At 33.3% G+C, this 26,152-nt stretch overlaps 1 protein-coding gene across 1 annotated transcript; it reads left to right on the plus strand.

Annotated features, from left to right (window-relative positions):
• The first annotated feature begins 398 nt into the window (after positions 1-398).
• LOC147068544 (glyoxylate reductase/hydroxypyruvate reductase-like) lies at positions 399-25,503 on the plus strand. The gene is made up of 7 exons (XM_085953380.1): positions 399-553; positions 15,372-15,520; positions 16,601-16,790; positions 17,858-18,021; positions 18,188-18,352; positions 23,271-23,396; positions 25,135-25,503. Exons 1-7 carry the CDS (start codon positions 477-479, stop codon positions 25,251-25,253), a joined length of 990 nt encoding a protein of 329 aa, XP_085809506.1. The 5' UTR covers positions 399-476; the 3' UTR covers positions 25,254-25,503.
• The last annotated feature ends 649 nt before the right edge of the window (positions 25,504-26,152 follow it).

The raw sequence follows: 26,152 nt of genomic DNA on the forward strand, positions 1-26,152 counted from the left end.
TTTAATTTAAAGAATTAATATTATTAGGTACCTACCTATATTAGTACCTACCTACAATTAATATTAATCGGGTTATTAATCTTTTATCTATAAAAAAATATTTTCAACAATCTATTGGGTGGTCTCCATAGACTAGTGGTCTCTATAAAAAAATATTTCCATATCCTTATCCCACGCCACAATACTTTTTAAAAATATTCTTTTTATGAGGTTTATCTACGTACCTATGTATAAAATTGAGTGATACTGATACGAGCATTTACGACTGATAACAAAAAAGTTTGGTTGAGAGTATTGAGATAAGAAAGATTGACATCATTTTGACATTTGTTTAAATGTACTAAAAGTATTAGTCTATGATAGGTACCTATATAAGTAAAACATTCACGAAGTATATTCATTTTTAGCATTGCATTTCTAAGGTGCGCACCACTGTAATAACTGAACTAAAAAGTACCTAGTACGATATTATATTAATGATGGCGACTAATAAAAAAGTTTTAGTAACCAGCTCTGAGTTTCCTGAATTTGGTATGAAAATACTGAGAGACAAGTAAGTTTATTGAAATACATACCTATATATAAATTGTTAATAATAATAATAATATGTACCTAGGTGCCTACCCTACTGATTTCTAAAAGTTGACAAAAATTATTTAAAAACTTAAGTACCTACCTATAGTACCTGCAGGCAGGTCCTTGAATTCTGTTGACAAGGGAATTCCAAATAAAAAAATATTAATTGTATCTAAGTACCTACCTAAGTACTTACTAGGTACTGGAAATATTTAATTTTATTTAAGTACAGCTTTCAGCTTACATAATTAAAAATAGCAAGGATAATAGTTTTATTGCCTACATATTTTGTTCAATGAATAGGTAGTTAAATGAGAACTGAAAATAGAATGCATAAAAGAGATTCGTCAGGCTTCAATTTCTTTGGAATGCACCAATTTTTAACATTAATTATTTTTTATAAGCCATAGGCTATAATGATTTAAACATAATCAATAAACCAAATAAATATTAGGTATTATATTATGTAGGTACATTGTTTTCGAAAAATAATAATACTTAGGTATTATAAAATGCAGTTTTTCATGTCATTCATCATTTTAGGTACTTACCTACTAGGTTACTTAGCTAGGTTGTTAAATTTTGTTTAAAATATCAACATACTTAAGTATTCAATTTTTTTCCACGTTGGCCACTCCGCTTAAGCGTCGTGGGTCCCAGGTTCGAACCCTGGGTCTGGCAAGTACACAATATTTATTATTGTTATATTTGTCAATATATTTTTCAATTTGTGTATGAGTCAGAGTATAATAGACCTAATAGGTTGATCAAGTGGCTGGCATCCATTTCTCGTTAAAACAAAATCTGTTAATACAAACCTTCAGTATGTGGAGGCCCATAATAAGGCTATATATCGAGGGTATACTGACAGAAAGCATTATCTCATTAAAACAAGTTCCGAGATAATCGCAAAAAGGACTTTTTTTTTTTTCAAAGCGTTCTCCCAAGTAGATTATTTTATGATTTAAAAACATTTTGTCTACATTATAAAGACTAACTTTATGGCAAACACAATATACGACATGTTACAAGTCCTGTATTTTGTATACGCAGAATGCATTAGGTCATTGTCATGCTTTCTACCAAAATAAAAAAATAACAATATGATTTAATAATGTTTCTATTTTCTCACCATTATATCCTTTGCCTTTGTGCGTTTTACCAGGACGTAGAGCGTAAAATTGTATACATTTTGGCATTTAAAACAGAAAAACAGCAAAAACTGAGTTAATGCGTTCTGTCAGTATACCCTCGATAATAATATCATATTATTATGATTTTATTAGAATCGGACATGGTCGAATTTTATTGGTGTTCCAAGAGAAGTCTGCTTGATACAGTAAAAATTATAAAAATTAATGTTATTGGCTAGCATGCAATAATTGAAGGTGATGCTTTTCCATTCGCATGCATCACCTTATATAATATATTATGATCGTAATCAGCAGAATGAAAATTATAGAAAATGTAATTTATTGCATAATATGACCTAGAGGAGCGGTGGTCAACCTATGGCGCTGTGCTGAAAATTGTGCACGCAAATGAATAATTATTGTGGATTAAAACATAACATGTGTTAATGGCGAAGGTAGGCTGTGAGAATCTGACATAAATATTGCACACTTTGTTAGTCACACTAATATTTTGTTTTTATTGAACATAAAATACAAATTGCAGGTAAGTACATATTGTTTTTAAAATTCAATTAAACCTTGCCTAACCAAACTATCATCAATCTACATAATTTGAACAAACCTCAACCTATCAGAAAAAATCGAAAAAAACATAACACCCGGCGGGACTTGAACCCGCGTCTACTGGATTCGTGCCAATGTACCTACACCAATTGAGGTTTTAATTGAATTTTAAAAACTAACCAACACCATCTACAATTTGTATTTTAAGGTCAATGAAAATTAATAAGTATGAATAGTAAAGTGTACCTCTACAATATTTATGTCAGTTCTCCATAGTCTAACCCAGGGATAGTCAACCTTTTTATACCCACCGCCCACTTTTGTATCTCTGTTAGTGGTAAAATTTTCAAACCAACCACCAGTTCTACGGTAGTGGTGATTTATAAAGTAGGGAAGTAACTTTACTTTATAAAATTTATGATGAAGCAGAGTTACAGCAAGTAAGAGCATATAATAATATTTTTTTTCTTTCGACTATGTCCGATCTAATAGGATCATAATATGGGCCTCCACAGAGTGGAGGATTGTATTAACAGATTTTATTTTTACGAGAAATGGATGTCAGCCACTTGCTCAACCTATTAGGTCCATACTCTGACTCATACACAAATTGAAAAACAATATGTGTACTTGCCAGACCCAGGATTTGAACCTGGGACCCTCGACACTATAGACCGGCGCTTAAGCCACACGGCCATCGTGGGTGTATAATAATAATTACTTACCAAATACTTTATGTCAGACTTTCGCTAAGTTTGGCAGAATAAATCTTTATAAAAGAACTTACTGTAGTTAAATATATATTTTTATTTATAACTTGCATACATAGAAGTATGAAGTCTGACGAAATTACAATTTCATGAAAACATAATGAAAATGTTTTTAAAACCCAGACCGCCTACCATGAAAGCTGGAACGCCCACTAGTGGGCGGTAGGGACCAGGTTGACTACCCGGTCTAACCCTATTCTTTGCCAATGTTATGTATATTTAGAAAGATAGTTTGGTTATAATAGTCTTGATCACACTTGGAATACCATGTGTAAGCATAAAAAGGTTCTCCATTACTGACTTAGAGGATATGCTTAATAAATAATCATTTATAAGATAATCATTTTTGAAGGTCATTAGATTATAATCACTATGTTAATTTTATTGATTTGTGGTACATAATAAAATAGATAAGAATTAGGTGTATAACAAATAGATAAAATTTTTTACATAGTTACGAAATGCGTACAGCTTCCAGGAAATAAGTTATAGAATTGTTTGTAAACTTTTGCTGCTAAACAAATGTACATGCCCAAACAATTTTTTGAAAGTCAATATATTAAATGTCCACTTCTGCAAAAATTGTTATAAAAATATATGTAGTTTGGACAGTCCGAATAGTAAAAATTTGTATGATATAATCAAAACAACACTTCTCATAGTCATGCGTCACTACTTCCAATGAAAGACTTTTAAAAAATCCTGCAAACATGTCCACTCTTGCTTGTTTATTAGTACCAGTAAGTGTATTTCCACATGTTTTGTTTTGTTGCAATACCTACAAAAAAATATATGCAGTTTACCAGTGAACACTTTTTATACCCAAATTGTTTATTTGTTTGTAGGTAGATAGGTATAATATGTCAGTTTGTACTAGGCTCTCAAGCAGTGGCGCACCCAGGATTTAATATTGGGGGGGGGCCCAAGGAGGAGAATGTAAATTAGTCCCATAGGCTCTTTTTCTTCTTCACAGCCTAATTTCTCGTTTATCGGTATTTTGTCTATTGCACTCGGTGTACCTACACCATGGTCCCCACATCCTGAAACGGGCCCTCAGGCTAGGATATTTGGCGGGCCCTATACCTACTGCTAAGATTAAAGGCAGTGTGAAACACTACAATAACGTTTTTCAAATTGTGTTTTAGTTCAAATTAAGGGTAGGACTTATACAGTGAATTATTGGCGATTTTAATTCATCCACTTTAATAATGGAGCTGTTGAGTATCGACACATAATAATCAAAAAATATATTGCACAATTATATAAGTAATTGAAAATGTTCATGGCCATGAAGTATAATAGCGCCGCAGGCGACTTTTTTTACTGTTAAAGCTAATTTATGATGTGTGTTTATCTCACTTATCTGGTCAACCCGACACGCCGGGCCCCCAGGCTAGAGCCCTGTCAGCCCTCCCCAGCCATGACCGACACCACTCCGGAATTCGGGTGGACACCGAGAATTTTTTGACAGTTTCATCAGGGATTGGGTTTCTAAAAAAACCTGACATTAGTGTTTCGAAATTTTTGTGTTAGAAATTAAAATCTAAGAAATTGTTCTAAAAAGGGTGCTGTTGAATTACAAATCATTTTTTTGCCAGTGTTTTTATTTGTCTAAGCCTAAAGGTATAGTTTATTGGCTTTCAATTTCAATGTTTAAAATCATTCTGATAATTTTCATGTTTGGGGGGTGCCAGGGCCCCTTGGTGCCACTGCTCTCAAGTCTACAATATACTTTCGTTCATTTTACATAAACCATGAACAAATATTGCTATCGTCTGAATTAGCTTAATACCTAGTGTACATTCTGATTATCACTTACATCATTTTTGAAATATCAAGTACCTACCAAGCCACATTTAAAATGTCATATTTTTTCACTTCATAAATCTACTGTAAATTTGACGAATTGACAATGAATACTACCATATTAGCGCTTGTACATGTGTATGGATTTACTGGCAGCAATAGGTAGTGCGTATTTTAAACTTTCGTGACAATAACTGTTTACACGTAAAAGTGCTGACTGTCTCTCCAATCTCATTCTTCGAGAGTAAGCGAGATGCGATTTTGTCATTTTATGGTACTATTTGACAGGTAGTGAAAATCGGTTAACCTCCGCGATAATACTTACTGTCAACAGTAAATCCATGCACGTGTAAACGGGGTATATGGCTCAGTGCTCGAAATAGACAATTTTACGAACCGGAGCACTGTATAATCTTCAAAGAATATTAAAGTGTGTTAGATTTTTGTTGCATATCTTATACTACTAACATTCACAGATTTATAATCAAGTTTCGAGTATGAAACCTTTTTCGTGCCAAAATCGTGAAATTTTTTCCACGTGGTAACTTTGAAAATTGTATTATTCTATTTATACCTATCCTTTACTTGCCACCCTTTAATATATTATGTCACTATTGAACAGTGCATTATCTGCCTACTTATTTATCATACGTATGGCGTCACCAGTCCTAAAATTTTGTCATATCATATTTAAAATATTTAACTTAACCGTTTTAAGGGTATGCAAATTACAAGACCATAGATAAATATGATATAGGTATTTAGGATATGATGTAAATTCTCTCTTAAAAAAAATACACTTACATAATACGTATCACATATTTAAAATTAACAATCATTATAAATAAATACATTTTTAACCAGTGTAACATGGAGAAAGCTTCTATTTGTCAATATTGTCAATCATTATTGTAATTTAAAATGTGTTAAGCAAAATAATTTGTTCCCGAATTTCAAGATATGATAAATTTGAATACGTTGGAACTAGAGAATCGAATCCCGGGATCCAAAACTATATTCGATACCTATGAATCCCGGGATTGGTAAACATTATCAATTTTTATGGACAATAAAATAAAAAAGAAAATATAACAGAAAAAATACTTTTAATAACACATAACTACATTGGAAATAAACTGAGTTTGAAAGAAGTTTGATTTATTACCCATGTGTTGCCAATTCATTTTATTTTTTCACATGAATTAATAAAAATGAGAAAGATTGGAAAAAAAAATGCTTTGCACTTTTAACAAAGTGATTCCACCATGATCTCATACGTTTTACGACAGTTTCATATATGGCTGACTAAGCGGAAAGGCCATAAACCATGATTTACTTTACTATTAATGTCACTAACCCATTCATTAAGTCTTTACTATAAGAAACAGCAATCTCAAAAAATGCTGAATTCCTATTGGCTAACGTGAAATGAGCCGTCTTTGAAACATAATGATTGTGGAATTGGCCAAATTTGAAAATTTCCGATTATTTTGATTTGATATTTTGTATGTAATAAATTCTTTACAGAATGTCATTCAAGGTTAACTTTACTTTTCAACAATATTGGAATGAGCCATGTTTGCAAATAATAGCCTCATTTAATAAATTAATTATTTTACACAGTACATAGTTATTTAATGTGTTTCAATTGAAAACTTAAAAGTTCTAGTGTGGGTTATAATTATTACGTTGTTAACTTACTATATTTTTTTATTACTTGCAAAAAAAATAGGCGTCTCGTTTTATAAATAAAATTAATACTACAATATGTTCATTCCAATCTAAAATAGTTTTCGACCCTTTCCTTGACTACTGCACTGCTATGGGATAATGCAAAAAATTTTAGCCTTGATTCGTGTTTTCAAAAAAAGTCTATTGAAAAGCATTTTTAAGGTCAATTATTTCATTGAATACAGTTCTTGAAAAAAGTTAATTCTCGAATATTTTGTCATTTACCCACCGTTTTGCACATTCATTCATGGTCATTGAAAACCAGAGATTCTAAATCTTAGGGATTTTCAGAGATTTTATTGCTTAGGGTTGAAAATGTTGTTTTTAATCCTTTCTATGCCGCAATTAGTTAATTGATGGTAATTAACATAAGAATCGGTGTAATTAAGGCGTCCAAAGACGCTCTGGGCACTTAACCGGTTAAACGATCAACACACTAACAGTTTTGCTCGGTATACCCGAGAAGTAGCTTATTATACAAGTAAATAAATGTATGGAGAAAATCATAAACTAAAATGTCAACGAATGTTTCCTCGTTACATCCGAGATCTCGCTATTTCTGTGATTGTAATAACCAAGTTCGACTGTATTAATATTCAGATGTTTTCTATCTTATCAAGAGATAGTTGAATACCACCCTTTTTTCTCTTTTCTTGATTAAGAGTTATATAACATGTGTTAGACCAAATATGTAACATCGGAGAAGGGGGCGGAGAGTTAATGTTGGAAAGTGGTGGGAGTAATGGCATGCATTATTGTGATATCAATAAAAATATAACTTTTAAAATAGGTTCGAAATAGTGAATTGTTTGAAAGTAGAATCTACGAAAGTCGAGGACCACCTGTACGTATTTTTATTACAACGTTTTTCTTAGCTCGTATTCTTATTTGTCCGGTACAAATCTTGCAATCGATTTTTAACTAACTTCCCGACTAGCTAGACATTTGAAACTTTTAGAATATATCAGAACACGATGCCAATGCATTTTTTTAAGTAGAATTTAATTAGTTTTCAGTTAATTCTGTTTTGTATGAAAAGTTATTTTAACACCATTATTGGTTGCTAGGGGTCTGGGGTCCTAGCAACTAAATTATTAATATATCAGTGCGTTACTATGGACATCAATATGACATTTCAGTATTATTTCTATCAAGTACAAATTTTTTTGATCGTTTAAGCTAGTCAAGACAAGTTTATATGATTCAACAGAAAATTTAAAAACGTATATAAAAAGTTCTTTTTATCTTGTAATTATTTGAGATGTCCAGGGTTCCAGCGGCTAGCTCAGGTGTCCATCGAACCCCGGATTCACAAAAAAGAACGTTATATTTATATTTGTTAAGTTAAATAAAACACCAAGTCTTTCTTGTGCGGGTCTTAGCGTTATATATTTTAATATTTAGTTGGACAACGTTATTTTGTAGTCTTTTACATATTTTGTTTTTACAATCAGTTTCGCAGGTCCGTACACGGTTTACAAAGGACGCTTACTAAGTTTTTTTTTTATTCTTTTTAAATTCCCCATACCCACGCCGACCAGCAAAAAGGACTCTCGTGATTGGCCAAATTTTATCGCGTGATCCTTTTGATTTGACGAATCACGAGGACCACCTCGGCGCAGGCGCGCAGAGATTTTAACGTTGCCGGCAAAATTTATTAGATTTAAATACTTATCGTCGTTGCACAAAAAAAACCTCCAATGTGCCATTTTTACGAAAATTGGTTTTTGATGCAAAAATTTTCTACGATTTTTTCTGCATCGTTGACAAGAACCTCCAATGTGATATCACTTTTTGGTTTAGAGTTATTTTCGAAAAACTAAACCTCTAATGTGATGGGTCTCATATTTAAAAGTGGATAAATCTCCGATGTGCTGACTTATCACATTGGAGGTATTGTTGTGCACATTCTCGGCACATCGGAGCTAATGAGTTATACGCTAACATTGCGCCGGTAAACTATCAGTTGCTAAATGTGTGTTATTCGTGATATAAATAAGCTGTTATTCTAGATATTATTGCAGAGATACTTTGAAGTAAGTTATTTTCATGATTCACATGTATTATTCATCAATTTCGTCGTCCTTCCTTTTGTTTTAATGCTTAATTTGGAAATTAAAAGTTAAAAAAAACCAAACGAAAAGACTTCTCGGAAAATCGTATACCGGACAGAAAGTTGTAGAAGGGAAAAAAACAGAAGCTATAGCGTGAAGAAGGCTTGTGGGCCGTTGTGGTCGTATTATGACCACACCTAAAAGTAAATATTCTTTACTTTGCGGAAATATTTCTGACGAACAGCGTAAAAAAATATTTAAATTCTTTTGGGCTATTAAATCATGGCCCGAGAAAAGGTCGTATGTCCAAGGTCTTGTATGCACTCGAAATATAAAAAAAAACGAAGGGTACGTCATCATCCTTGTGCAAAACAAACAGGATGGGCATGACAATTACCTTCCAAATGAAAAAGGAGAAAAATACAAAGTGTGTCGGATTTTTTTCCTTAACACACTTGGCATAAAAGAAGATATTTATAAACGATGGTTATAAACAGTACTCCAAGCAGTGTACATGAAGTATCATTTACCAAGGGACATCGACAAGATAGAATCAAGGACGTCAGGAAATGGCTCAATCTAATACCTTTAGTACCCAGCCACTATTGTAGAGCTTCTTCTAATAGAAACTATGTGGAGTCCAATTTTATATCCATTCTGCATATGCATAACATATATAGAGAATGGTGTTTGGAGAATAATCTTGACGCCGTTAATCGAAATGTTTTTAGTAAAATACTACATGAAGAAAAAATTTCAATCCACAGGCCTAGAAAAGACCAGTGTAATTTATGTTTCGGATTCAAGCTTGGCAATGTAAACGAAGAAGATTATGAATTACACATAAAGAAAAAGGAAGAACGTCGTATTGCCAAAGGTGAAGCCAAAGAATGTTCCAACAGCAAAAGAATGTTTATCACCATGGATTTGCAAAGTGTTTTGCTATGTCCGAAGATATTAGCGTCATCCGCATATTACAAATATTTCGCATATTTCAACCATCCATATTGCAATCCGCATATTTCAACTTCACAACTTTACCATCTATCAGGTAAATGATGCATATGTAATTCTTTATGCGTGGCATGAAGCAGATGGTAATGTAACAAATTCACATCTTGCATTATTGACTATTTAAGGAAATTGTCCAACGAATACGAAGAAATTGTAATGATGTCGGATGGTTGTAACTATCAAAATAGGAACAATGTTCTTGGGAGTGCATTGAGCGATTTCGCAAAATCCCACAATAAAGTGATAGAACAGTAAGCTGTATCTAGAAAAAGGGCACACTATAATGGAGGCAGACGCTGTGCATTCAACTTTAGAACATTATTTTAAGACGCCAATTTTCTCACCTTTCGATTACATTGCGAGAATGCATTTAGCTCGGCCTAGTCAGCCATACAAAGTAAATTCTACACATTACGATTGTTTCAAAAAATATGACGATTTAAAAACAAATCAATCTTCACTTCGCCCAGCAATAAAAGTTGGTGATCCAGCAGTTGTTGACATTCGTGGCTTAAAATATCTACCGAGTGGAGATATTTTATTTAAACTCAATTACTCTGAAGAGTGGCAAACTTTATCTCAAAGACGCAAATTATGTCCAATTGTTGAATCACCTGCATTGTATACTGAGTAGGGAATCCAATCCCGAGCCAAAATTCTGATCCCGGGATTTCGGGATTACAATTTGACAATCCCGGGATTGGGATTTTTTTCCATTGTTAATATAAAATTTTTATATTTACAAATAACATTGATAAAATCGGTCAAAAATAAATCTAGTATAATTTATACTATTTAAGACATTGATTGTTAATATTGTATACGTTCAATCTTGGAAATACACAAGTTTAATGGAGTAAATAATATTGTAATATAAATAATAATGTGAATTTAATATGAGATTGCTATTTCTGATAGTAAAGACATAATGAATAGATCAGCGAGATTTAAAATAGTAAAGCAAATAATCATGGCGTACTTATGGCCTTTCCGCTTCATAAATCTAATTAGTCAGCCAAATATGAAACTGCCGTAAAACGAATGATATCATGGTGGAATTACTTTGTTAAAAGTGCGAAGCATTGTTTTTTTACCAATCTTTCTCATTTTTAATAATCTATGTGAAAAAATAAAATGAATCGGCAACCTACACATCAAACTTAATTCAAACTCAGTTTATTTCTAATGTAGTTATTTTGTATTAAAAGTATTTTTTCTGTTATATTTTCCATAAAAATTGATAAAAAAATCAATCCCGAAATCCCGGGATTATGTTTATCAATCCCGGGATTCATAGGTATCGAAAATAGCTCGGGATCCCGGGATCCCGGGATTCGGGATCCCGGGATTGGATTCCCTAATACTGAGCCTCTATCCATATCTGAATCAAAATATAAGCACCTTCATGAGTTGAAGGATGTAATTGATAGAAACCATCACATCTTTTATGACAGTCTAAAATATAAGCCAGATAAGAAAAAATAGATAACTTCCAGTATTCCGTTAATACTAGATTTTTTTTTTAATATTCAAATTCACATTTTCAATTTTTCTTTTAGTGTCTATTCAATTTTAGCAACGAGAGCAATACTTTTGAATAGGTAACACATTCTTCGTTTTCGTATCCCTCATTGTTTAAGATCGTGACTCTTTGGAAATTTCCTAGTAATATCCCTTCAGCGATCCCTGCGCTTTGCATAGTTGAAGGTATTGAAAGCCGCGTAGTGTCCTACACTTGGTCGGACCATCTTGTTGGCGACTTTCCTCTCATGTGTCAACCCTCGATATTTCCGCTAACAATGAGCCTTTCCAAATTATCGAATAAATAAGGATAATGTAATAACACAATTTAAAAAATAGTATGGCTTTTTTCAATTTTCTCATTGATTCTTCTTATAAAGTTATGGTATAAAGTGTTGTACAACGATGACAACGCATAATAAATATCTCCAATGTGCCAAAACTGTGCAACACTTACCTCATATGTGACAGTGTAAACATGTTATTTCTTTTATTGTAAAACTGATGAACATTATCGATCATTTTAACAACTGAAATAGTGTTATTAATATTACTCCGATAAACTGCAGTACTATTAAATTCAAAATGATTTTTTAAAACTGTTTTTTGTCTTTATCTCAAAACAACAATGACAACGCATAATAAATATCTCCAATGTGCCAAAATTGTGCAACACTTACCTCCTATGTGACAGTGTAAACATGTTATTTCTTTTATTGTAAAACTGATAAACATTATCGATCATTTTAACAATTGAAATAGTGTAATTAATATTACTCCGATAAACTGCAGTACTATTAAATTAAAAATCATTCTCTTGATTTTTTAAAACTGTTTTTTGTCTTTATCTCAAAACAAGATTTTTGCACATCGGAGGTTTTTTCTGTGCAACAACGTTATATTTAGTCTTAAAATTATCTCTTTTATCCATCATCATTTATACTTTTAAATCAAATTAAATTTATTTTAATACACCTCCGCCCAGTATGTGATTTTCACACACCGGGCGAAGGCATTTACTTATGAATAAAAAAAAAAATTACATAGTTGAGCAAGGAATCAGATTAGATGTTTTATGAAGCCGTTTCTAGAGGTCAGGGTTATGTTTCGACTTATGACTACTAAATGATTATTTTACACCGGGAGAAGCCCGCCTGTAATCATATTACTAGTCTTTTTCAATATTTCAATGTTGACTTAATAATTTATTATATTATAATAATTATTTTTTCTTCACGTTTCACTATGAAGGCGGGTAATCATCTTGGGAATTCCCGTCCTAAAATCTGCTTACCTTGTATTATTGTAAAACCATTCTCTTAAGATTTTTGTCTATTCTGTGCGGCCTGTCTTTCCTTCGATTATTAGGTTTTAAAAGTCTGTACCAGTAGTGAGGGGTGGAGGTAGGATTTTAAGATTCTACATAAATAGTGCACACTGAACTTTGTCAGTCATACTTATTTATTTTCATTGATCTAATACAATTTGCAGATGTGCTGGCTAGTTTTTAAAATTCAATTAAACCCTGCCTAACCAAACCATAATAGTTTAGGTATTATATTTATTTGTTTTCGTTGAATTAAGAATACATATCGAGGGCTTAGTGTCAAACAACACTATCTACAAAAGTGCAACTTTACAGGGGAGCCAAAAATCATTATTTTAGATTCTTGTAACTCAACAAGGGAAATGTTTATTTAAAACCTAATGTTAATATTTTATAATTTATTGTGTATTGTACATTTATCTTGCTTATGATGATGTTAAAATTTATAGGGATAGTTTTTGAAAAATATGAAAACAAGGATAAATTATGTAGTTAGCGTTAAACTTTACTGACGATTTAATAAGAAATTAGAAAAGATTGACATAACGTTGTTTGACTATCATGTAGCAGTAAATGTAAAATAACGTTATCTAAAAAAAAAAAAAAACACTTTTTTGTAGATAACGTTGTCTGACTTTAAGCACTCGATATTACAGAAGGTGTTGGGTGGTTTTTTAATATTCATTAAGCCCTGTCTAAACCAAACCATAATCGATAAAAATATTCTTCTATCTATAAAATATTTAAAATTTTTCACTGGCATAATTTTAGATATTTTTTAGGTAAATGAATATTTTTTGAATATTATCTACTATGACTTGGATTAGGCAGTTTTAAAATTTAAATTTAAAAACTAACAAACACTATCTACACATTATAGTCTTAGTTCATTGGAAACAAATACGTTTGGCTGACAAAGTTTAGTGTGCGCTATTTATGTCGGATCTTAACAGCTTACCTCCAACCTTCGCAACTGGTGTGTACATACTTTTCATCCCGTGTGATAATATTATGGCTGATATATTATTTAAGATTTCTTTGCTCGTATCTGCAAAATCTTACAATGTTTTAACTAGACAGTATATATTACAATGACAACAGTTTATATAGTTTTATGAAACACAATATAATGATATTATATTGTTTGAGAAGTTATGTTTACTTGAGGATACTAGGTATGTAAACAAATAATTGTTTTTTATACATTTTTTTATTTATCTCCTACCACAATGAAAAACATGTTTACTAATATTGCTGTATCAATGATTGTCCACAAATTGTGGTGATTCTCAATCTTTTTTGTTTGGCGGAACCCTTCAGAATTTTTTTAAGAATCTTGTGAAATCCTTACATGAATGACATAATATATTACGAGGGCTTAGTGTCAAACAACACTATCTACAAAAGTGCAACTTTACAGGAGAGCCAAAAATCGTTATTTTAGATTCTTGTAACTCAACAAGGGAAATGTTTATTTAAAACCTAATGTTAATATTTTATAATTTATTGTGTATTGTACATTTATCTTGCTTATGATGATGTTAAAATTTATAGGGATAGTTTTTAAAAAATATGAAAACAAGGGTAACTTATGTAGTTAGCGTTAAACTTTACTGACGATTTAATAAGAAATTAGAAAAGATTGACATAACGTTGTTTGACTATCATGTAGCCGTAAATGTAATATAACGTTATCTCAAAAAAACACTTTTGTAGATAACGTTGTCTGACTTTAAGCACTCGATTAAGGCACAGCTTTATAAATCACAAATTAACGCCTTGGACAAAAAATTGTAATTTTCACATAATCTACCATCAAAAATTGTATTATTCATATTCCTTCGTTAATCTGCCGACCTCTTAGAATGTCTTGCCCTAAGCCAGTAGTGGCGAACCTATGGCACGCGGATGTTTTATTTCGAAGAAAAAAAAAATACCTATAATAAGTGACAGATTGCATTGTATAAAAAAGAACAGGCAAATCCTCTTCAAGAATAAGGATTACGTTTAATGTAAATATATAATTACATAGGTCGGTCTTTAGGCCTTATGTGTCACATATAATCATCGCACTAAACTCATCAGGAGGCGAGGGAAGCCGCGCCACGAACCTCTGATTTTGATACTCACAATACGTGATACCACAGTAGCGAGAGAATGGCTCACCTGATCGGAGCAATTCTGTCGTCAATTTGTGCGTAAAGAACCAAACTAAGTAAAACAGTAACAAACAATTTCATTTCTACCCACAAAGATGGCTGTACCACATAAGAAACAAAAACTTGGTGGAGCTGGTGGTAGTAATTCTGGCAGATAGTTTAAAAAATGGTAGACCGAAATGTATGGCGTAATTGAAAAAAGTGACAAAGCTATGTGTGTGCTAGAACATCATAATTTTTAATGGGATTCTTAAAAACTATTTTTTCCACATGAAAAACTGCTCGGCATGTCAAGAGTCAAAAAATAATATTTTGGAAATTTTGGCACTCGTATGTAAAAGGGTTCGCCAACCCTGTCCTAAGCAATGCGCTACCTGCCTACTGGCACGTTATGTCTCTGCCTGTAGGGTTAGTAAGCGATACGTAGTAGGTAAATATATTATAACAGTTGTTAATACAATTGAATTCCTCTATTTTGTTCCTTCATATACCTAGCTGTTCTTCTTCCAAGTAGGATTTGCTCTAGTTCAATAATAACTAATGTATCTAAACCAAAATAAGCTCAACTACCGAAATAGGTACTCCATTGCTTAAAATGCAGGTCACGTCAAATATTACTTTTAGCTTATAAACTCCACGACCTCGCGGAACCGGTTGGGAATCACTGGCATATATCTATAATAACAAACAATAAACATGAAAAATTTCTTTTGAAGGTTTCAGGTACTTCAACCCAGAAACAACGGATTTGATATAGAGACGATGGATGACTTTGAAAAAGAAATTGATGAATTGATTCCCGGAGTTGAAGGCATAATTTGGCTTACCAAATTGCGACTAGGAAGCGAATTATTGAATAAAGCAGGTCTGTATAAGAATTTATCTACCTTGGTTTTCTTGTGAGCTGACATTCACATAAGAGTTTAACAATAGAGATAACAAGTCAGCGAACGAATACTAAGAATATACAGCGAATGTTAAGACATTTCAAATGCACATACTATTTCGTTGAACTAAACATACACTTGTAAATCCTGTGTTCACCTATGCCTCGGAATCCTGAACATTCACTCAATGTAGTTTATAGGCTCTAACTAATTTTGAAAGAAAAACTCTTCACTGCATCTATAGGCTAGAAGGAGCTACCGATGACTCCTGTATACTTGGGGTACCGAATTAGAAAGTGGCCACTTTGGATAAGGACAGGTGGAGGAAGCCAGAACTCAACCCAAGTTATCGTGTTCCCAATGATGATGATCTATAATATTATTATATCCTGATGTCTTATCAATACTGTACCTATAAATAAAAGTCAAGTTTTCTAATAATACCAAGAGATCTCCGGAAATAAGAGGAAAATGGATATCTGGTCTTTGGAGACGTGTGTGAGGAAATGGGACACACAGTGTAAGGAAGGTAGAACAACAAACTATACCAAATTGTATGATGCTCTCCCCGTTGTCATACACGTGAAAGTGGGGTCTGTTAGGCGAAACATGCCTCATTGATGGAAGACACATAATCACAATAGGGGCTCTTCGTCAGTATAGAGGAAAGGAAAATGACAGTTGGGAGACCTCGGCTGTGGTGGTTGGACTATGTAGAAAGAGATACGGCATCCCTGAGAAGGGACAGAGGGGAGTGAAGACGTTTCTTGGACACGGCTAAAACTCACAATGGTTTGCAACCCTTGTTGTCCAATGCGTAAGGCACTGGATTCTCATCCGGGGGCTTTGAGTTGGATTCCCGGTGACGACATAATACATTTATGTGATTTTCTCAAAGCCTCAGTGTTTCTGTGATTGTTTCACTGCTACGACATTACTTTCATTGGGCCTCATGGCCTACTGTAGTGAAAGGAATATCATTATAGACTTTTGTCTTTGGTGGAATGATACATTGAGGATATGTTATAATATATTAAGCATTTTATTTTCTCTTTTAGGTAGTCAACTGAAAGTGGTCAGTGCCATGTCTGCGGGTGTAGATCAAATTGACGTAAAAGAGTTAAAAGCTCGTAAAATTAAACTCACAAATACTCCCGACGTACTTAATGGGGCTGTCGCTGATATAGCTATGGCTCTGATTATATGTGCTGCAAGGCGGATAACCGAAGGAATTCAGCAAGTCAAATCGTTAGTTTACTCAATTATTTTTATGTAATGTCTATGGTGAATTAGAAAAGGGGGAGGGTGTTTGCTTTTTTTTCTGAGAATAAAATATTTCAAGATGACATACAGAAATCAATCACTTTTTGGACAGTTGGGTATAAGATTTTGTGACAAAATGTGACAGGTGGGCGTCAGGGTAAAAAAAAACCAAAATAGTGTGACGTCATTTATGGATGATTCAATCTATCTAATACGAGTGAATGATTGATATTGAGGCTATTGTAGGGATCATTGGTATTTGATAGTAGTAGTAGGTAACAGGAAACGTGAGAAATGTTATTGATATCCCAATATGACTCGCTTAACTCAAAGTCTTTAGAACTAAACTAGAACTAAAGAGTCTCTAGAATAACAAGCAGAGTTGCAGTTTTAATGTTCTTTATTAGTGTCGGGATATCAAATTAATTGCTTCAAATTTCACATGTGACTTCCTATTAGTGGCACTAAACTTTGTGCTTATTTGTTTTCATTGCACTAAGAATACAATAATTTGCAGATGGTGCTGGTTAGTTTATAAAATTCTATTAAACCATGCCTTAACCAAACCATAATAGTTTAGGTATGCTATGGCCGATCCGTCAAAAATTTGTTTTCGTTCAATTAAGACCACATTATTACAGATGGTGTTGGTTATTTTTTTTTTAATTCATTGTGCCCTTATTTATGTATGGTTTAATAGTGTAATTTTAGATATTTTATATATAAACGAGTCCACTGAAAATAAATATATTTATAAAATATAATAAAACCATTTATGTTGGATCTTAACATCCTACCGCCAACCTTCGCCACTGCCTCCTACCTTATAATCGTACAACCTGTTGCTATGTACTTAATAGTGAGACCTACAGTCGATTTTCGTAAATCAGTATGGCTCATTCCTCATAGTCTAATGCGAAAGGCATTGGCTTTTCATTCGGGGGTTCCACATTCGATTGGCGGTGAGGTAACAATATTTATATACTGTGATTAGGTACCTCAAATGTTTCTATAGGACTAATAATTTTTTTGATAATTGTTGAAAATTTCAGAGGCCAATGGGCATTAGGACCCCAAAAAACGCTAGGGCAAGACATAAAAGGAAGCACAGTTGGAATTGTTGGATTAGGTGGCATCGGACAAACAATTGCACGGAGATTGAGTGGATTTGAAGTAGGACAAATTATCTACACTGGCCACAAAGAAAAACCAGAAGGTCGGTGTTATTTTTCTGTTTTAGAAAATAATATAAGTGGATACGTAGGATAAAGATAAGATAAATGGAAAAATAGATAAAGTGAAGTACATCGGATATATAAATTGACAAACTACAGAGAATGTGTATCAATTAAAAATTCACATAATATAGAAAATTATTTCAGGTATCGAGCTCGGTGCAAAATTTGTGACGTTCGACGAACTGTTGAATGACAGCGACTTTGTAATACTATCATGTCCATTAAATGACACCACAAAAAATATGATGAACGCTGAAGTTTTCAAAAAGATGAAAAAGACATCGATATTGATAAACGTGGCCCGTGGAGGTAATTATCCCATATCTCAATAGACTTAAATTATACAATGTATATACCAGTGGCGAAGGGTGGATGTAGGTTGTTAAGATCCGACATAAATAGTTCACAATACACTTTGTCAGTCATACGTATTTGTTTTCATTTAACTAAGTTTACAATTTACAAATCGCTGGTTTGGAGGTAAAACTCGTTATGTGCACTTTTGGCCAAAATGAGTTTTTTCATTATATCCACTAATTTTTACCATATCTCTTGCTGGAAAAAGTCACTGTGACGATAGCTAGCTTATTAACGGAAAAAAACTGGGGAAGAAATCATTATCAGTACTTATTTAAGATTTATGTTCAGGAAAAAGTCATTCCTACACATAATGATTTTTTCCTGAACTGTAAACAGGTCTATGAGTAAGTTAGTGAGTGTATTATCTGTGGTTTGCATTGTCGATAACTACGAGGGTGGGTCAATAAGTCCTTAGAAAAGCCGACAGGTGGCGCGACTAGTACTGTAAGCGGTTTGTTTTCATGCAGCGGCACTACCGATTCAGTATGCTGCGAAGTTTCAATCAGATTGGTCGGGTTCTTGTGTGTTTCTCGTACATTTAAAAAAAAAATTTGCTTGTGGAAAATGGAAAATGGAGAAAATTGAGTTTAGAGCTGTTATTAAACATTTTAATATAAAAGGGTTAACAGCAAAGGAAATAAAAAATGAGTTGGATTTAGTTCACGGCATATCTGCTCCTTCACTTGCAACTATTTATAACTGGTTAAATGAATTTAAACGTGGTCGTACATCAACAAAGGATGAACCACGCTCAGGATGTCCTGTAGAGGTGACTACACCAGAAATGATCAATAAAATCCACGATATGGTGTTAAGTGACCAAAGATTAAAGTTGAGTGAGATAATTGAGGTTACAGGGATCTCAAAAGGTAGCGTCATTTCTATTTTACATGAAAAATTGGGCATGAAAAAAAATTCTGCAAGATGGGTGCCGCGTTTGCTCACAGTCGACAATAAACGCAATAGGGTGGTGGCCTCTAAAGCCCTGTTGTCGCTCATGCAACGCAATCCGGATGAATTTTTTCGTCGCTTTGTGACTGTAGATGAAACATGGATACACCACTATACTCCCGAGACGAAAGAACAGTCAAAGCAGTGGATTGCGAAAGGCGAACCATGTCCAAAGAAGGCGAAAACCGTAAAATCAGCTGGTAAGGTTATGGCTACTGTATTTTGGGATGCACGTGGAATTATTTTCGTTGACTATTTGGAAAAAGGAAAAACAATAACAGGGGATTATTATGCATCTTTATTGGACCAGCTAAAAAACAAAATTGAAGAAAAACGGCCTCATTTAAACAGGAAAAAAATCCTCTTTCATCAGGACAATGCCCGTGTTCACACATGTTTACGATCAATGGCTAAAATTGAAGAATTGAAGTTCGAATTGGTCGACCACCCACCGTATTCGCCAGATTTAGCCCCCAGTGACTTTTTCCTTTTCCCAAACTTAAAAAAATGGCTAAGTGGACAACGTTTTTTTTCAAATGAAGAAGTCATCGATCGGACAAATGATTATTTTGAGGACCTTCCGAAAACTTATTTTTCTGACGGTTTAAAAAAAATTGAGAAACGTCTAACCAAGTGTATTGAGCTCCAAGGAGATTATGTTGAGAAATAAAAAAAAAATACAAAAATAAAAACTGTTTTAATGCTTTTTTCTAAGGAATTATTGACCCACCCTCGTATCATCTTGAGCCAACTGTATATTACTGGTTGATTTTTTTTTACAAGATGAGAATAAATGATACTTATACTAAATAATCAGAATGATGTTGTTAATAAGTTTAATGTAAATACTGCCTGAACGTTAAAAATGTTATGAATTTCAAATGGACCAATTAATACAGCTTTGGCTGGATTAAGCGAAACTGGATCATTCAGAAACAATGACCGAAGAGGGGAAAAAAGTCCAGCCAATAAAACTAGTAGGGCAAACATGAAACTGGTTATCGGTCACATTAGGAGTTTCCCTTCGTAGACTTAACAGCCGCGTACGATACAGTTAACCATAGAATTCTACTGAGTAAACTTTACATTTACAACCTGATGAATGATTTGAAAATAACAGGAGTGACTGAAAACCTTCTGGCCAAACGAAGATTCTTTGTAACACTGGACGGAAAACGCAGCCGTTGGAAACAACAATGGAACGGCCTTTCACAAGGTGCCGTCTTGACACCCATACTGTTCAACGTTTATACTAATGGTCAGCCAATCGGAGTCAACACAAAACATTTCCTCTATGCAGATGATCTAGCCGTGTTATACCAAAGCAATAACTTCGAAGTGATTGAGAAACAGCTTAAAGATACATTAAGCAAGTTAAAGACATACTACGACCTCAATCAACTTAAGCCAAATCCAGGTAAAACACAGGTAGTAGCGTTCCATCTCCAAAACATGGACGCAGGGAAATTGCTTGATGTCGTTTGGGATGGGGTGCATTTAGAACCCACAAACAGCCAACAAATAGCTGGGAATCACCTTAGACCAGACGCTGTCCTATTAGCAACACTGCATTAATACTAAAATGAAGACAGCAGCAACAGAACAGTGTTATGAGAAAGCTAAGCAGTAATACGTAGGGAGCCAGACTACATACACTCAGGGTCTCAGTCCTTTGACTATGCACCTTGGTGACCGAGTATGCCTGTCCGGTGTGGCACATGTCTGCGCACACGAGACAAGTGGACGACTGCGCTTAACGAAACCTGCCAGATCGTGACGGGGTGCTTGAAATCTACGCCTGTCACTAAAGTTCTCGTGCTTTCAGGAACAGCCCCCCCCCCCCTCTAATCCGACTCCAAACTGCAGCCCGAGTTGAAAAGCCAGCCCAATAAGAGTCCGCAACACGTCATGCATGGGTATCAAATGTGCAAAACAAGGCTAAAATCCATAAAAGGCTTTATGGCGACAACTATACGTCTGATCGTCCCACCCGAATAAGATAAGACTATCCTCTAACCTAGTCTCTGAGGGTTTTGAAGATTAGGTAAAGCCAGCAGAGCACCTCCCACATGGAGCCAGTCTTAGGTATCACACATGGAAAGCCCTAAACAGACTGAGAACCATGGTAGGGCGCACCCGAGACAACATGGTGAAATGGGGGTTCTCTGATGACCCAACCTGTGAGTGTGGTGAAATGCAAAGCATGGAGCACCTATTTTTATGCAAGGCTTGTCCAGTAAGCTGCAACTTCGACTATATCTTACAAACCGAGGAAAATGGTGTTACCTTCGCTAACTTCTGGAGCGACACATTATAGCTATTGAAGACCCGATACGACGAAGAAATTTAAAATTAATAAATAATAGGAACATAGATGATAATGGAGAGCTAGTAATGTGGCTCCAAATTAAATGTCTACATTATGAGAAAAAAATACCTGGAATTATCCAATATCGGTATAACCATACAGGACCTTACAGAAAAATGTATGCAGCGGGAAAAGGGAGACGGAGTAATGTTATTCTACAATTAGTAGGTGCATATCAATCCATATTACCAATATCTAATTTGAAAAAAAGGATCTTATGAAGTTGTGTAAAAACGGTAACATTCCTGAAGAGCTAAGATATTGGTACGAAAATTTACCATCTATTGATCGCGATACATTAGACACATTACCAGAGCCAGACGTTTTGGAAGACATTGTTGAGGAATAAAGAATATTTTTAATGCTGTTTATCTTACCTCAATTTATTATAATTATTGTTTTGTCCTTATTATCATCACCAGTGTATGTGAAATAATTATTATTAACCTCAGTGTATGTTTAATTGTTTTCAATTTTAATTGTTAAGAATTCCTATTTTGGTTAAAATAAAACTGTTTTTAAATATTTTTATTCTTTTATTATTATTAAATTTAGTAAGTACCTACTCAAAAAGAATCTAAAACAATAAAAAATATTGCGAAACCCTTGCCAAAGTATTGACATACTATCACTTTACTAACAAACATGTGTGTGGAAAAACTCATTATATAAAAACTCTTTTTTTTAAATGTTCCTATTTTTTTTACAGAATCTGATTACCTTCAATGTATTCTCTGATTTTTTATACATTTTATGCAAAAAGTACAAAAAATGTTAATTTGAAATTGGATTTTTAATTGCAAAAAATATGTTCAAACCTCATTATCTCAGAACATCAAAATGTAACATAATGAGTTTTACCTTTAAACCAGCGAAATGGTGTTGGTTAGTTTTTTCAAATTCAATTACACACTGCCTAACCAAACCATAACAGATAATAGTCAAAAAATAATCGTCTATCTATAAAATATGTAAAATTCTGCCATTAAAGTCATTAATCATAGATAATTTTGATATTTTTATCGACTATGGTTTGGTTTAGGCATGGCTTAATAAATTTAAAAAAACTAACCAACAACATGTGTAATAATATGTATTCTTATTCAATGAAAACAAATAAGTAGGAATGAAAAATTGTGCACTATTTTTTTGAATCGCCCATAACATAGCAAAACTATATGGTTTGGTTAAGGTAACGTTTAATTGATTTTTAAAAACTAACCAACACCATCAGTAAATTGTAGTCTTAGTTCAATTAAAACAAATACGAATGACTGATATAATTTAATGTGCACTATTTATGTCGGATCTACCTCCGTCTTTCGCCACTGATATAAACATAATGCGGGTCAATTTTTTGGCACAAAACAACACATAGTTAGAAGGGCATTAGGCGAGACAAAGCAATGGAATAAGCGTGATATGCAGTTCGATGATAGTAACCATTGCTTGGGAAGAAATCGCATCTGCTCGTATTCATGGTTCAAGAGTTCCATTATATCAAGTAGCATGACAATAATATATAATATTCATTTTGTCTTTTGACAGCCGTAATTGATCAAGACGCCCTGGTGGATGCATTGAAAACAAAGGAAATTTGGGCTGCTGGGCTAGATGTAACAACGCCTGAGCCATTACCGAAAGACAATCCATTGGTCTCTTTAGCAAATTGCTGTAAGTCGCATTTTGTGAAATTAATTCTATAATAATTACAAGATAAAAAGAACTTTTTATATATCATGTTTTTAAATTTTCTGTTCAATCATATAAACTTGACAAAAACTTGACAATTCTATATATTAATAATTTAGGACAAATAAGGCAATTGTCAACAAATAATTTTTTTGCTATTTTGCAACAAACAAATATAGAATACTGAAATGTCATTTTGATTTCCATAGTAACGCACAAATAATATATAAATAATTTAGTTGCTAGGACCACCCCCTTCTCTTAGCAACCAATAATAGTGGATTGGATTATGGATTTCTTCCGAAATAACTTTTCATACAAAACAGAATTAACTGAAAATGAATTCAATTCTACTTAATCCTTTCTATGCCGCAATTAGTTAATTGATAGTAATTAACATAAAAATTGGTGTAATTAGGGCGTCCAAAGACGCTTTGGGCACTTAACCGGTTAAAGATGGCTAAAAGTATTAAAAGAATGCATTGGCATCGTGTTCTGATATATTCTAAAAGTTTCAAATGTCTAGCTAGTCGGGAAGTTAGTTAAAAATCGATTGTAATATTTGTACTGGATAAACAACCACCGGTCAAACAAGAATACGAGCTAAGAAAAACGTGGTAGAATAGACCATACCTTACAAAAAACAATATACAGTCGAACTTGGTTATTACGAGAAAGATGGGACCGGCTGAATTTGCTCGTTATAAGCATTAATCGTTATATCAGAAAATAGGTATTTTTCAATGAGCGGTCACATAACACAAAAAGTCTCAATTCAAACAAAAATACACAATTAGAATTTTTCCCCGAAACAAGCATGGCATTTATAAACTACAAAAGAAGTTGTTTATTGTACCTACCGACTTCAACTTGGATTTTTTACATGAAATTTCAACCATATGCGTGGATACTTTTTCAATGTTGTCGGCGAAAACACCAATTAGGTACTTAGACACTTAACTAGTGTCATAAACGTAATCCGATCCCGGCGACATTAGTCTACGGTCGGATTTTATTGCTTAGGGTCGAAAATGTTTTTAAATGATCGACACATTAACAGTTTTAAGAAAATTTTTGACGATATTTTTGCTCGGTATATCTGATAAGTGGCTCGTTATAAAAGTGAATAAATCTATGGAGAAAATCATAAACTAAAATATCAACGAATGTTTCCTCATTACATCCGAGATATTGCTATATCCGAGATTGTAATAACCGAGTTCGACTGTATAACATTTTGTCTAGATGCTTATATGCAATTTGGCTAGCAGTCTTTTAATCCCTCATGCAATAATATAAATCGATAGTCATTCATTTTTCTGCACCCAAGACAGCACCAAGAAATAACAAATGAAATGAAAATTATATTAAATTCTACAGTGTTCTAATTAAGTCGATAGCTATTTCGATTGTAACACCATTGTCGAGACTACCTTACATCAAACTGAATTACAACTATTGATATTGACTTAAACATTCTGTATAATTTAATATAATTTTGTAAAATGGAGTTCTACCAAGTAAATGTTGACTCAGTTAATAAATAACAAACAATTATGTTGGTTTTAATTCCCCAATTTAAAAATGTCTTAAGACGAACCTGATTTCGGAGTAAATGAAAATAGTGTAAAGAATTCAATATAATAGCTAACATATTTAAGTATTTGTTATTTTTTATAATTAATCGATTAACTAAAATTGTTTACTTTGGATATTTCAGTTATAATTCCTCATTTGGGAAGTGCAACTATAAATACAAGAAACGAAATGGCACAGCTGGCGGCCCTTAATCTTATTTCGGGTGTAGTAGGTGAGCCCCTGTTGACACCCGTCTCATAAGCAGGAAACATTCCGGATTTCAGTTTCAAATGTATTAATAATTTATAATATTCTGTATAATACAATGAATAGAAGAAATATTTGTACAGTGGGATTCGAATACATATCACTCACTTTCTTGGGCGTGTGCTTTTTGCGCCACTCGGTCCAAATAATATTCTAAAACCTATGCGTATGCTTCTGTTTCACAGAATTTGGATTTTGGGGAGAAATAACATTAATAAAGGCAAAATAAAATATTTCCTAATGCATCTTTTATTTTAACAAAATTATTTTAATTTTAACAGAAATTCTATAAAACCAATTCATTTCTTCACAAAACATTTCTTTGGTGGTAAACATAACATTCTAGCAAGTTAAAATATCTACATACAAGAAAACACGGATTATGTTAAAGTGTTTTTTCTAACAATCGTGTCAATATTTTACATGCAGATTTGAGACTGTAAATTTTTCTTAAGGCCATGCATTAGTTGAGGCACGGTCTATAAAGATCGTTGCTAGGCGATGCGCGGATTGCGGGTGGCGGGTGAAAATGACGCCTGTCAAACGAAATATTATTTGTCATATAAATCCAACATACGTCCATTTTATGTTCTGTTTATTGTTCTATTAGTAACAATAATGATATATTCATTGACATGTTTTCTTTTTAAAGTAAATGGGTAACGTTTTTAGTCATCTTTACACGATTTTAGAATTAATTGACCCGTCGCCATCACGCAGCAAAGTGACGTGTTCCTGGGTCAACATTCTCTCACTGAATGGCAGCGAGTCCAAAATTTCGTCGCGCGTACAGTTGAAGATTATTTGGCGTTTCACTGATGCGTCACCTTAATAAACAATTTTAACAGAACTTTTTATTGATGGACGTGTATATATTAAAAATTTAATACAAT

The sequence above is a fragment of the Rhyacophila brunnea genome, unplaced genomic scaffold (assembly GCF_057557595.1).
Source record: "Rhyacophila brunnea isolate RB1 unplaced genomic scaffold, BYU_Rbru_1.0 scaffold_3, whole genome shotgun sequence".
NCBI classification, from domain to species: Eukaryota; Metazoa; Arthropoda; class Insecta; order Trichoptera; family Rhyacophilidae; genus Rhyacophila; species Rhyacophila brunnea.